The 13,673-nt window shown below is 31.9% G+C and overlaps 1 protein-coding gene across 1 annotated transcript; it reads right to left on the bottom strand.

Moving 5' to 3' along the window:
• Nucleotides 1-3,668: 3,668 nt before the first annotated feature.
• LOC105764900 (E3 ubiquitin protein ligase RIN2) lies at nt 3,669-9,534 on the bottom strand. Its single transcript, XM_012583694.2, has 13 exons — nt 9,368-9,534; nt 8,401-8,822; nt 8,107-8,184; nt 7,610-7,696; nt 7,385-7,506; nt 6,989-7,085; nt 6,758-6,860; nt 6,053-6,210; nt 5,809-5,946; nt 5,665-5,732; nt 5,345-5,575; nt 4,359-4,740; nt 3,669-4,197 (listed from the first exon to the last, which is right to left on the bottom strand). Exons 2-13 carry the CDS (start codon nt 8,638-8,640, stop codon nt 4,141-4,143), a joined length of 1,761 nt encoding a protein of 586 aa, XP_012439148.1. The 5' UTR covers nt 8,641-8,822; nt 9,368-9,534; the 3' UTR covers nt 3,669-4,140.
• Between the last annotated feature and the right edge of the window lie 4,139 nt (nt 9,535-13,673).

Below are 13,673 nucleotides of genomic sequence, written 5' to 3'. Positions count from 1 at the left end.
ATTGACATGCCAATTATATCCTATCCTACGTTCATCGACTCAAATATATATATCGAACAATCCATTTAATTACTTTCTCGACTCATATTCATTACTTCTATTCAACAATTTAAGATATTCAATAATCTCAATTCACAAATAATATTTACAACTATTTATAATACATACATTTAATAATCATTAATCAAACCATGTTAGATAATTAAATAACAACTAATAACTGTAGCAGCATTACTGTACAAACTTTGGAATCTTATTTATCTATGGGTTTTTACCAAAATATTACAAAAAAAAAAAACCAAAATAATATACAAAAATATTATTTACCAAAATAATACAAAAAAAGACAATGAATGGAGGGCACATCACAGCGGCACCAATGGTGCTGTGGTGAGATGGCACTTCTTTGTTCATATTTCAGCCCTTTGTTCGTATTTTTTTCCCCGGATTTTATTACTTTTAAAAAATATACTATTTTCTAATTTATTATTTTATATTATTTTAGTACATTATGCCTAAAATGTATTCATTTAGTGTGTTTTATTGAAAGTAATAAAATCCGGGAAAAATACGAACAAAGGGTCGAAATAAGGGTTTTTTTTAAAAATTTATTTAAAAAACACACTAAATGAATACATTTCAAACATAATGTACTAAAATAATGTAAAATAATAAAAATAGAAAATATTATATTTTTTAAAAATAATAAAATCCAGGGAAAAATACGAACAAATGGCCGAAATAAGGGTTTTTTTAAATTTATTTAAAAAACACAATAAAGGATGTGGTAGCTGGAACTAGGGAGCAAAGGAAGAAGAAGAATGTGGTAGCTGTAATTATTTGGGTGATCAAAATAAAAACATTTAAAAAATCGGTGACCAACTAAGTGATTTATCCTATTCTTTTATCAGAAACAACTCAAAATTGATGTGACGAAACAAAACTTTTTTTAAAGAAATGTCAGTACGTGTTGATTATGACTTAACTTCTGTTCAAGCCTTTAGCTGAAGTAATAGTAAATATTCAGTGGCATTAGTTGAAGTAAATTGCATTTCCGAGAAACAACACTGAAATATTGAAGATAATATGATTAAAAGAGATAATTATGAATTTTGAATATAAATTGTAAAATGAATATTAATGATAAAAGAAATTTGTAATTATTTTAAATTATTGGTGAAAAATGAAGGCTACATATAATAGAGTAATACAATAGCACGTATCTCTAGGACTCTAAGCATATTTGAAAAACTAAAATAAAAACAAAATTGAGCATTTATCCTCATATTAACAACATGAGAGGCGGCACCAACATGTTCGTATTTCAGCCATTTGTTTGTATTTTTTTCTCAGATTTTATTACTTTTAAAAAATATAATAATTTCTAATTTTATTATTTTACATTATTTTAGTACATTATGTTTGAAATGTATTCATTTAGTGTGTTTTTAAATAAATTTAAAAAACCCTTATTTCGGCCCTTTGTTTGTATTTTTCCCCGAATTTTATTACTTTCAATAAAAAAACACACTAAATGAATACATTTCAAACATAATGTACTAAAATAATATAAAATAATAAATTAAAAATTAGTATATTTTTTAAAAGTAATAAAATTCGGGGAAAAAATACGAACAAAGGTTGAAATCTGAACAAAGAAAGTCTTTGCACTGTATGTGCCCTCCATTCAGCCGTCTTTTTTTTGTATTATTTTGGTAAATAATCTTTTTTGTATATTATTTTGGTGTTTTTATTATTTTTTTGTAATATTTTGATTAAAAAACCCTTTATCTATCATTATTTTTGTATATGATTTCAGAATTATAAGATTACTTTTCCTATATAAAGTATATACATTTAATAATCAATCCAATGTTAGATAATTAAAATCACAATTAATAAATGTAGCAGCATTCCTGATGATGATTTAGTTAAATGATAATGTTAAAAGGCTTAAGAAATTTTCCAAAAAAATTATTTTAATTTAATTAATTCTTGAGTATTCAATTTAGTGGATAATTAATTTCAATTGAAAGTTGTACACAAATAGATTGTCAACAAAAGAGAATTTAAGATAAAGCCTGTGTTACCTTCGTAGTATCTTAATATTATAATATCAGTTATAACTCTGTGCTAGAAATAATGGTTGTTCTAAGGAATGACAAATTATACTCCGACATCATCATCAAGTCATATGTAAATCACCCTCCCAAGTTAGGTTTACAGACCGCAATATAAAAATCTAAGTAGGACTAGGACAGAAAGTATAATCAGTACTGTCAAAACAGTGAAAGCAGCCCAAAAATCTCACCATAAGAAAACCCATCAAAGCCATACCCATCAGTACCCCGCTTGCCATTGTCGCCAAACACTTCCCCAACCAAACCCCTTTTGTCTCTTCTTTTCTATTTTCTGCCAAACTCATCTCAACAACACTAGTAGTGGCAGTGGCAGTGCTCTTATGGTTCTCCACAGCCTCATGCACAGGCACATGTTCCACCACCTTAATCTGGTCATTAAAACCATCGCATTCCAACCCAGCCGCCAAACTCAACTCTGTAGAAGCCTCGGCTGCTTGTTCCAAATCAGACAAACTGATCAACTCAGAAGCCGCCTCGCCCTCATCATTGAAGCACGACCCTGTGCAAGAACAGGGCGGACCCTTTTCAACATGGTCGGATGGTGGAGATCGGAAGCTGTCCCAATCCCGAAAAGCGGCTTCCAGTTCATGCAACCTTTTGGCGATAGGTTGCAAGTGGAAAGGCCTTTTTGGGCGACAAGAGATTTCGGCAGACAAAAGATTGTTCAAAAACAGGAAGCGTTGTTGGATGTCTTGGGAGAAGCGGTGGTGATGGGGAGTATCGAGTGGAAGAGAATTCACTTGCTTCAGTTGGGATTCAAGTTCTTTCAGTTTCTTCTGCAAAATTGTGCATCTCTTCGTCATGTTTGCGGCTGTATGGTTATGTTTGTTGCAATGAACACCGAGGAAATGAAGGATCAAGCGAAAGGGTTTGGGGTTAATTATATTTTTGGTGTTCATGGGATGCGTCGTTTACATGGACGAGAAGTTAAAAAGACTTTGGTGGCTGTTAACGGTACCAAACGAAACAAAAACGAGAAAAACCGTATTCAAGTATACCAACCATGGCATGGGTGGAAAAAATTTATAACAAATATATTTATAAAAATTTTAAAAATTAAAAACAAACAAGAGTTTGCTCAGAATTGCTAAAATTGATGATGTTCCAATTTTAACATGTGTTTTAAATTAATTTTTATATAAAATACGAAAAGACAAAAACATTCTCTAAATAATATGAGTAAAATGTCTCCTTATCTACGCGGGACAAGATTACTGTAATGCCGGTGATGAGAACTTTTAGCACAAAGATTTTGATATCTCATGTGTAAATACCGTGGGTACATTCTCAATACAGTTTTTTTCACTACTATGTGTTAATTTATTCTGGTTTAAAACCCAATTACTAATTTGATCATACTTTATATAATAATTAATCTAATTACTAATTTGATCATACTTGACTTTTAAATTCATGTGTTCAGAGAAAACTAGTCGAATTTTATTTAGAAGTGCAAGACAAAAGAATAGCAGCTACTTAAAAGTTAAAATTGAAAATATGTAATTTATACAGTCGAGAAAAGAGAAATTGAAATGAAATCCAATTAAATTTCAGTGAATGAAGGGAAAAAAATGTGAATAGTTACATAATAATACTACAAGGGGAAGGGGAAGGATAAGGATTTCAGTTTGAGTGGGGGCAGATGTACCATTACCAGCAGGGAATAGATCTACACACTCCTATCACCCGTCTCTCCTTCTCTGGCTAGAAATGGCAAGCAGTGACCACCAATATTTAACTTAGCACTTAGCAGCTTTATTTTTCACACCAAAACAACATTACCTATTATATATATCTTTTCACCCTTCTCTTTTGCCATAATACCATCTGATTCTCGGCAAAACTTGCCTTTTTATGTATATACAGAAAGAACCATCCTTCTTCAATAAATTTGTAGCAAGACATAAAACGTTATAAGAGGAAACAATCATCTGTTTTAATTCAACACCTTTGCCTACTGAACTCGACCCCAATGTGTCCAACAAAATTCCATGCATCCTCACATTTGGAGAAGATTATTCACAGTAACTGTAACAGAATTTGTTCTCTGCAAGTCCTGCAAATTCCATTCGTTGTATATGACTTAATAGGGAGGGAAAAATCAAAGAAATTTGTTTTTCTTTTTCTCAAAAGGAAGGGAAATGAACCAGCAAAATAAAAACAATTTAAAGCTGTGTATTGAAAAGCTTGATATACTGTAGTAAATCCTAACAATACCTGAAAAATCACCTCATCCGGGACATGCGGCAAAACCTCCCGTACAGTCTCAGCCATGGCAAGTATATTTGCTACACCCTCATTTGCAGTGCGTGAAGCAGTCCTAATATGTAAACTACCGGTATTTGTGGGAAACCTTCCTCCAACATTTGGAGGAACAGATGAAGCAGATGCAGCAGCCTGAGATGGGTTCATGGGCCAAAGGCTCCAAGCAGTATCTTCTAGAGCAGTTTGGGCATAAGTTTCTCCAACAGATGCAAGGTGCCTCATCATCATATGAACTCTCCCAAGTCCAACTGATCTGGTATCAGTAGAAGGACCGGCTCCATCAACATTCTGGTTTGGCCAAGAATGCAACCATTCAGAATCCAGTCCTCCACTCCTGCAAAGAGCAAATGATATGTATATATGATAATGAGCACACTGAACAACAATAATTAGTACAACAATTTACAATTATAAATAGCTGAATGACTTATTGGTTTGCGATAAAATCAGAATAAATTATGAAGGCATCTGAAACTTATAAACTCTTTTCTCTTGTCTACACCAACGGAAGAAATAATGCACACGATCCCATTTAGTCCTTTCCACAAACTGGAGGAACCTTTCTCTTTCAGGAACCCTCCATATCATTCCGTCAAACCTAGCTGACCATGAACCATTATTTATTACCCAACATAAAACAGGAATTCTGTTGATAATCAATGAGAGTAAATGTTTCCAATCTCAATATGGACTTAATTAAGTGATTGTTCAAATAGAAGGTACAGCACACAGCTATTTCCCACAAGCTAGGACACCACCTTTCGTATTCTCACTAACAAAGGGTGAACTACTAAACGTCAAGGTTATAATCAAGACATTAAGTGTAAATGTTTCATGTTATATTACTAGCTTCTCAATTAAATGATTGTTCAAATGAAAAGGTATAATCGGCTTTTATTCCAAGCCAAGCTAGGAAGTATAATTCGAAGGAATCAAACCTCCAAGGGCTGCCTTCTACTGCATTCTGCATTTGATTTGGGAATACTCCGGCAGGTAGGGCATGACCAGGCATATTTGGCCGATTTAGTCCAGAATTTATCTGACGGGCCAACTGCTCATCACTTAAAGCTTCTGCAGTGCGAGAATTTGCCTCATTTTCACTTCTTCCAAGGAAAAGTGGCTTTCTACAAGTGGGACATGAGTAAACTTCATTTAAGCCTTGGTCCAACCTGCCATGGTACATTAAATCCAGCATTAGGTTCTGCCACACACACTAGCAAATACACAAACCAAGTTTCATAATATCATATAGCCATACCAGGATCTCAAGCATGCAAGATGAAAAAGGTGATTACAGTGAAGCTTTTTAGCTTTGGCCATAGGTTCCTGAGCTTTGTGAGGTTAGTTAGACCTTCAAAAATAAGTAAAAACTGAAAAAGGCACAATAAAAACCAAAGCATACCCGACATATTGCACATTCATCATCATATGCTCGTATCTCTTCGGATGTTGCATCAGGTAGTGCTCCATGAAGAGCCCCAAATGCCATTCTCAATTTAATAAATCCCTTTACACGTTTCACAATTGCACTTAGCAAAGCCTGATGAAAAATTTATTGAATTGGTGAATAAAAGTAACGTGCATTGAGATGCCAAATTATAGATGTAATAAGCTGCAGAATAACCTAAAGAAACAGAAATATTTACACGTATATTCAAGAAAAGAACTGCATCCACAAGATGGAATGCCATGCCATGGAGCCACCAAATAAGAACATAATGCCCAAGTGCCATTAACAGTGTTGCCATGTCAAGGAAGAAACCTAAATTGCGAATAAGAATGCCCTTCCATTCCCAAAATGAACCTGCAGTCATGTGCAATTGTTAAAAGAAAAGAAGTGGAGGCAGATAGAGCAGAGAACAACTAGAAAAAAACAACAAGATAGAACCTTGTCTTTTCAGCCATATGACCAAATAAGAAACAACCATTCTAAAAGAAGAAAAAGTTGCGGAGTAAAGGAATGCAAAGAACTTATGAGTTACTGAGGAAAGAAACTCGTGAAACAGTGAAATAATCTTCAAGCTTAGAAATTTTAGCAATTACAAAGAACCAAAAGATACGAACATTCCTATCTGAAAGACTTGGATATTGGATCAGACTCAGACACATAAGAAAGAAAGATGCCTTTTCAATTTATTCATACGATCTTCCTCTCAGACAGGCTAAAATAGTTTAAATGAGGATGAGGATGAAGATAATGATGATGAGATGATAAAATCCCTTTGATTTGCAGCTTAAAACAAGACTTTACAAGGCATGACCTTCTCAATTAGAGAACCACTGAAAACACCCAGCCAACCTATCTAAAAACTAAATAATCACATTCATGCATCAAATGAAAAAGTAAATACCAGCAGCCGATAAATCAAAGAGTTTTGCTCTTTGGCAATCTGCACTGTTCCCCACTGAATGGAGCAATATTTCAAGCAGCTGAAACCCATGAACCAGTATAGCCTACATAGAATAGTAGATAGAACAGACTACCTCATCAAACCATGATCCAATAACTTTCACAGAATAATAGTGTTACAGAACTTCCCGATTGAACATTTATCAGAAAAAGAAGCATTCAAGAAGGATACCTGCACAGTCTCAAAAGCGATACTCAGAGGTTCAAAAAACAACAGCAAAAACATGGATGAATTCACTTGTTTGTATAACATAAGGCTCAGCCATATCCTGAAATACAGCCACAAAGTAACTTAAATAATTAAGATGTTAAAAGTTGAATTGCCTGCTTGAAATGAGGAATTGCTAAAGCAGGATTTCAAAAAAGAGGTACACTACTTCCATCAGTCACTACATTTGAAAGGATATCCAGAAAGTAATAAAATCCATAAATCATATATTCACTGGTAGAGGCTAGGTAAGCTGCTAAGAGAAAATTGTTTTGTAGTACACTGCTTGCAAATTCAAAAGAAAGGGTTTTTGTCGAAATTTTCCCTAATTCAAAAAAAAGGTAAGAAATAGAGCAATACCAGAATATATTGAAAGTGAGGGCAAACAGAAACACAGAAAAGACTCGAAAGTATGCCCATGGTGTAGCAGAAGGAGACGCATTCAAACGCTCAAATCTATCCCTGGCCAAAGCTTGAAACATCTGTGTCATTTGCTCAACAAAATGTTAGGATGCACAAAATGCAATTCAATTTCTTCCAATGTGGGCTAAAAACAATACCTCCATCACAAATTACATAATATACCTTTAGACAACATATAACAATCAACCAAATTGACCAGAGACCTGCTTGGAATACTGTTGGTGGAATTACTAATGGTAGAAAGGTCCCCTGTTTCAAAAATCATCAACTAATATCAGCATTTGTGAAGGGAAAAAAAAAGAACATGAACCTCAACAAGAAAATAACCTTGGAAACATGTCAAGATAACTTAAGATTAAAATGATCAGAAATGCATAGCAATTTCAAACCTGACTTGTTTTCACCGTAAGAGGCAACGTATGCCAACTGACACAAGATATTTAGCTGTTTTTGTTTTTATTTTTTGCTAAGCAATATATTTAGCTCAAGTACTTAATTCAGTGCTACCAATACAGTAGTACCCCTTGTTCTCTACAAATGCAAAACCCGTACTCAAAAGAAAACTTGGGGATGGTGTAGTTACTTCCTGGATATATTCCAGGAAGAAGTGAAAGGTTTCTACAAGCAAACAAACTGTTTAAATCATTTAAAACATTTACCTTGTAGATAACATAGTTGATAAGACGTTCTACTAACTTTCGAGTTTCTAAGGGGTATAAGTCGCCAAAAAATACAGTCTGCACAGCAAAAAAGAAACCACAATAATGGGACAAGGTTCTGTAAAAATAAAATAGAACAAATGTACATCAACAGTCAATAGTCATTAATATATATAATTTTATATATATGCAAACTTCATTTAACCTGCCTTTTTAACCATAGCATGGAATTTATCTCATTGTAAAGTCAAATTTTCAAATACCTTAAGGCTCGTGGAAAAAGAGAAAACTGACCTTCAGAGAAAGGATGAGTAGAATAAATACATTGAGCACAAAATTTGCCAGCAGAGCCAAGGAGGCATAAGAACCTAAAAGAAGCTCAAGTGCACGGTCAACATTTTCCGTATGAATGAAATTCTCGCTAATTAACCCATCATTCTGAAGTTTATCAAGTGAAAATTCTGCCCAAACTTGAAGACCTATGAAGCTTAAAGCTGTGGACGCTGCTGAGATTGCCAAGTAGCTCACAGCCATCGGTAACAAATACAAATTTTCCACCAAAAACGAACTTCCAAATTTTCATTAGAGCTAAATGATCATCACTAATCACAGGTAATAATAACAATTTTCGGATAATAAAAGTAGCTCAGGCTTCAAAACTGGCACGGTCAATGATAAAAATTGAACAACTGCAGTTATTTCGCAATCATAAGAACCTGAAAATCAAGCCCAAAAATAAACAGCATTAAAAATACCAGCATGGCAGCATTTAGAAGAAGAAGAAGAAGAAGAAGTATTAGCGGTTAATAAATTTATTGATGTCATCTTTCAGCTTCTAAATAATCGCGTCCTTTTTCAGATCTAATCAATCGGTTTCTTTGAGATATAACAGACAGGGATTGATTAAAAAAACAGCTACCGATAAAATGTAAAACACCAATGGAATCCACAATAAGCATAATCATATTGAACGATTTAATTATAGAAGGAATTCAAGCAGAATTTGAAAACACTCAACAACTACAAAGAACAATAGAAGTTAAACCCTAAGACGAAAATTTCAAAACATTGAAGAACAAATAAAATCAGGAAATTGAACGGAAATGTTACAAAAAAAAACATTTAGGGAATTGGAGATATAGAAAAAAAAAAGGGGGGCAGATGAATTCATGGATTCGTCATGCTAAATTTAATAATTCTGGAATAACTTTTTAAGTAAGTAATAGAGAAAAGAGAAAAAAAGATCGAAAGAATCAAAAACCTGATTCGATCTCATCTGAGGAGATGAAAAGGAAGTTGTCACGAGTCGGTGGAGGTGTCTACAAATATTCACCGGCAATTGCATGCTCTTCTCCTTTTTTTTCCCCCTTTTTTTTTAATAGAGAAATTAGAAGAAAAAAATTGATAAAATAATATTTATAGTAGATAGAAAAAAGGGTATCCAGGCAGGCGGGGTCTGTTTGATTTTGCGGGGAAGCGAAAGCTATATCCTAAAATACTAAATTTTAAAAAAATAAAAGGGTTAACTACAAAAATAACCATTTATGTTTGATTAAATTTATGTTTTAGTCATTAATATCTAATTTTATTAATAATTAATTATTAACATAATTGATTTATAACATTTTAATTACTAAAACATTAATCCACATTAAAATTACTACAAAAATCTAACATGACACAAATTATACTGTTAAATGCTAACATAATTTCCATGTTATCTCCATTTAACCCTTAAAAATAATATATATTAATATTAATATAACGGGCTCTACCACTTTATTAATTTTTTTCTCTCCCCCTTTTACCCCTTTTTCATTTTTCTCTTCTTTCCTCATTTCTCTGTAACTTAAATGCTTTCTACTCTCTGTAAAAGCCAAACCCCAAACCCAGAATCCATCAACTCCAACGTTGGGTCACCGAGTCGGCCGTCATCACGGTGGTCAGTGGAGCCCAAACTTCACACTCTAAACTCGTTTTCTCATGCTCTTTTTGAATATGTCTTCCATTTCATCAAAATCATCATGGATTTTCCTAGATATAAAATAAACATAGCGGCTTAACTTCCTGCCACTATGTCGTCGTCAACCGTTAGATTGGATTGTTTTTATGGTAAGTTGCTCCTTTTGTTCGGCTCGTTCCTTCCACCATCCGGATTGGAAGATAAATGCCCGGAGCGTCATGCATGGTAGATTTAAGATAAGTCTCCTCTTTCTTTCTTTCTTTTTTACTTTATTTTGCTTCTTTTTTTATCCTTTCATTGATTTGCAGGTCGTTGTTTGAACAAAGGGGTTTATCCTTTACTTTCTTTTTTAATTTGATTGCATTTATTAATTTTACAGGTTATACAAGTAATTTGTTTTGGGGTTGGTAATGGGGATTGGTTCTATAAAAAGATTTACAGTGGTGGTGAGAATAGTTGAAGTGGGGCTTGGTGATGGTTTATTTGGGGTGATGAGGAGCTAAAATGAAGGTGGTGGTGAGAAAGCTTAGATTTTAGGGTCTAAGTGTAGTTTTTTTAAGGAAGGGCTGATTGTAAGTGGTGAAATGGTTCTAACAGTTGAGAGTAGCTTAGCTTGATGATGGTTGTTGAGGGTTCGAGAGAGAGCTAAGGAAAAGGTGATGGTGAGAGAGGTGAACCGTGGTGAGATGGCTTGGGGTGGTAATGATGCGGTCGGTAGAGATGGTTGGTGTTTGGGAGCTTTGTGGAGAAAGGACTAAATAAGAAGAAAATGAAAAATAAATAAAAATGAAATAAAGTAATATAAAAAAGTGAAAAAGGTTAAAAAATTTTAAAAGAAGTGTTCAGATTATATAAAAAAGTGAAAAAGGTTAAAAAATTTTAAAAGAAGTGTTCAGATTATGAGGACGGGACATGGAAGTCACGTTGTATTTAACGATGTTATTTTATGCCACATCATACTTTTTGTAACACCTCTAATGTCAAATAACATCTCACTTACAAAACGTTAATGATCAAATCGTAACAAGAGTTAAATATCAATGATTAAATCGTAACAAGAGTTAAATATCAATGATTAAAATGTAAATTTAACCAAAGACTATTTTTTAGTTTATTTAAAATAAAAATGTCTGTTTTATTTACTTAACTCATCAAATATTGATATTTTTAAAGTTAAAATGTGCTCTAAATCTCTATATTTTTTGTACATTTAAAATTTAGTCTATCAACTTCAATTTTAAAGAATTTAGTCATTTTACCTTTTAATTTTAAAATAAAATTTTAATTTTAAAATTCATGCTCATTACAATTTTTTGGTTACATAATTATCGAATAAATTTTTTTAATTTCAAAATATCACACCACTAATTTGATAAAAAGAATTTAAGGTGGCATTAATAATTGAGTTTAAATTTTAAAATCTAAATAATATATAAAATAAATTTTGAAAATAAAATATAAAGATTAAATTTTAATTTTAAAAAACTGTAAAAACTTTGAAACATATTTTATCGTATTTTAATTTTAACCAAACCATTGTTATTTTTATTTTGAAGGATATTATAATAAGATGGATCTTTTCACAGAAGGGCATGGGGTGGTTACAAGTTACAACACTAATTGGAAGGGCAAATCCCAATTTGGGCACCTTTAGCAATGCAGTTGGCAAACCCATTACGGTCCTAGCAAACATAACGAAAACAACAATACTACTCATTCAACAAAAACATCTCATTTCTCACTCGACTCAACCTCACTAGTCTTTTTTTTTTTTAATATTAATTTCATTATAAGTTCTTATTATATCTGTTCTTTTTTATATAATGTCTAAAATTATTCATAGTCACTATCCAACCCTTAAATGGGAAGATAATACGTTTTAATGCACTCAAACTTACGTCTTCTTATACTGTCAACAATATCAATACCAATCGAACTAAAATTCAATCCAACCTCGCCAATTTTTATATATCTCAGACAAATAGAGGATGCAGGTCTTTGTTTCCCAATATGAGGATCACCGATTTGCCATCGCTATTTTTTAACAAGCATATAATCAAGCCTTAAAGCCAAGACTTTTGGCACTTGCGCTTATCAGTTCATTGATTTCATCCACCAGACACCTATAATAATCTCTTGCAATTGCTACAATGCCTGACAAATTTGAAGTCATCTCCCAATAAGTATTGCAATTAATCTTAATCGAAATTAGCATGGGTTTAGTCCCTCGCTCCAAAACCACATGGTCTTTGAATGTTTTCTATTGCTTCATAACGTTATATTGTATTTAAGTTACGATAAGTAATCAATATGAGAACATGACTAGTTAATAGAATATCGTAATAATTTTTTTTTTCAATGTTGCAACACTTTTTAATATCTGAAGCCGTTATAAAGTGTAACCTAATAAATTTTTAGGTAGGTTGGTGACCTTAACTTTATAAGTCCCCACTCTCTAAAAAGAAATTATGATTCATGGAAGGTAAATGTGTAGCAATTTAGAAAAGATGAGGCTGATAGCTATTTTTTTTCTTGTTTTAGCTTAGATATTTTTTTTTAGGGTTTTACATTTTCTTTTGATATTTCTTGTATTTCTTCAAATATTTTGTAACTAACTTTTCTAAATTTCAATTTTAACTGACATGTTAATAAATTTAGTCTTTAAGATTTATTCATTTTATCATTTTAGTTTTGCTTTAAAAAATAGGCTGCAATATTTATACATTTTATTAATTTAGTCTTGATCATGAAAATTTATCTAAATATAGAAAATGTATAAAAAATTAAAAATAAAATAATATATATAAACACTTAAGGTTGAAATATATATTTACAAAATTCTCAAAATTAAAATATGAAACTTTAGAAAACTAACACTAAAGATTAATGCGTAACATTTAAACTTTAGAAAACATCTCGTTATGTTTATTCGGATTCGCTAATGTAAATATGTTTTATTATTTTTCTAAATTTTATGTATTTGGAAGATATTTAAAATATTATAAGTTGTATACTTGGATATAAGTTGATGTAAAGTTTGAAATAAAAAGATTAAATTTGCTGCTTCTAATGTACTCTTGAATCATATTTATTTCATTGATTGCAAAATAGTAGATTCATTATGATTCATGTTGGATCTCTACATTTTGTAAACTCATGTGCTTATGTTTCTCAAGCTACTGTTTTATTTTTTATTTTTGAATTTTTACAAAATGGTATACGTTTTTTTTTAATTTTCAAATGGTGTTTAAGAATCAATAATTAATAAATTGATAGAATATATAATTGTTGAAGTTAAATCTATTGAATTTTTAGAATTATGACTAAATTGATAGAATATGTAAATATTAAGGGTTAAATTTATTATTATACTAGCCAAAATTACGAATAATTGAAAAAATCATTTAAAATTGTGATTAATTGAACTTCATTGACCTTAATTAATCACATTTGAAATTAATAGGATTAAATTGCTCCAATTTTACCTGAAGGACTAATTTAGTCTATATAGAAATTGGGAGGGACCTAATATGCCTTTTAACCTTTTAGTTTCTTCGGATTGTTTTGCTCGAAAAAGCTTAAAGTGTGGCCGTTTATGAAATGA

This window comes from Gossypium raimondii, chromosome 12, assembly GCF_025698545.1.
Source record: "Gossypium raimondii isolate GPD5lz chromosome 12, ASM2569854v1, whole genome shotgun sequence".
NCBI lineage: Eukaryota > Viridiplantae > Streptophyta > Magnoliopsida > Malvales > Malvaceae > Gossypium > Gossypium raimondii.
This window is presented reverse-complemented; position numbering and strand designations above follow the sequence as displayed.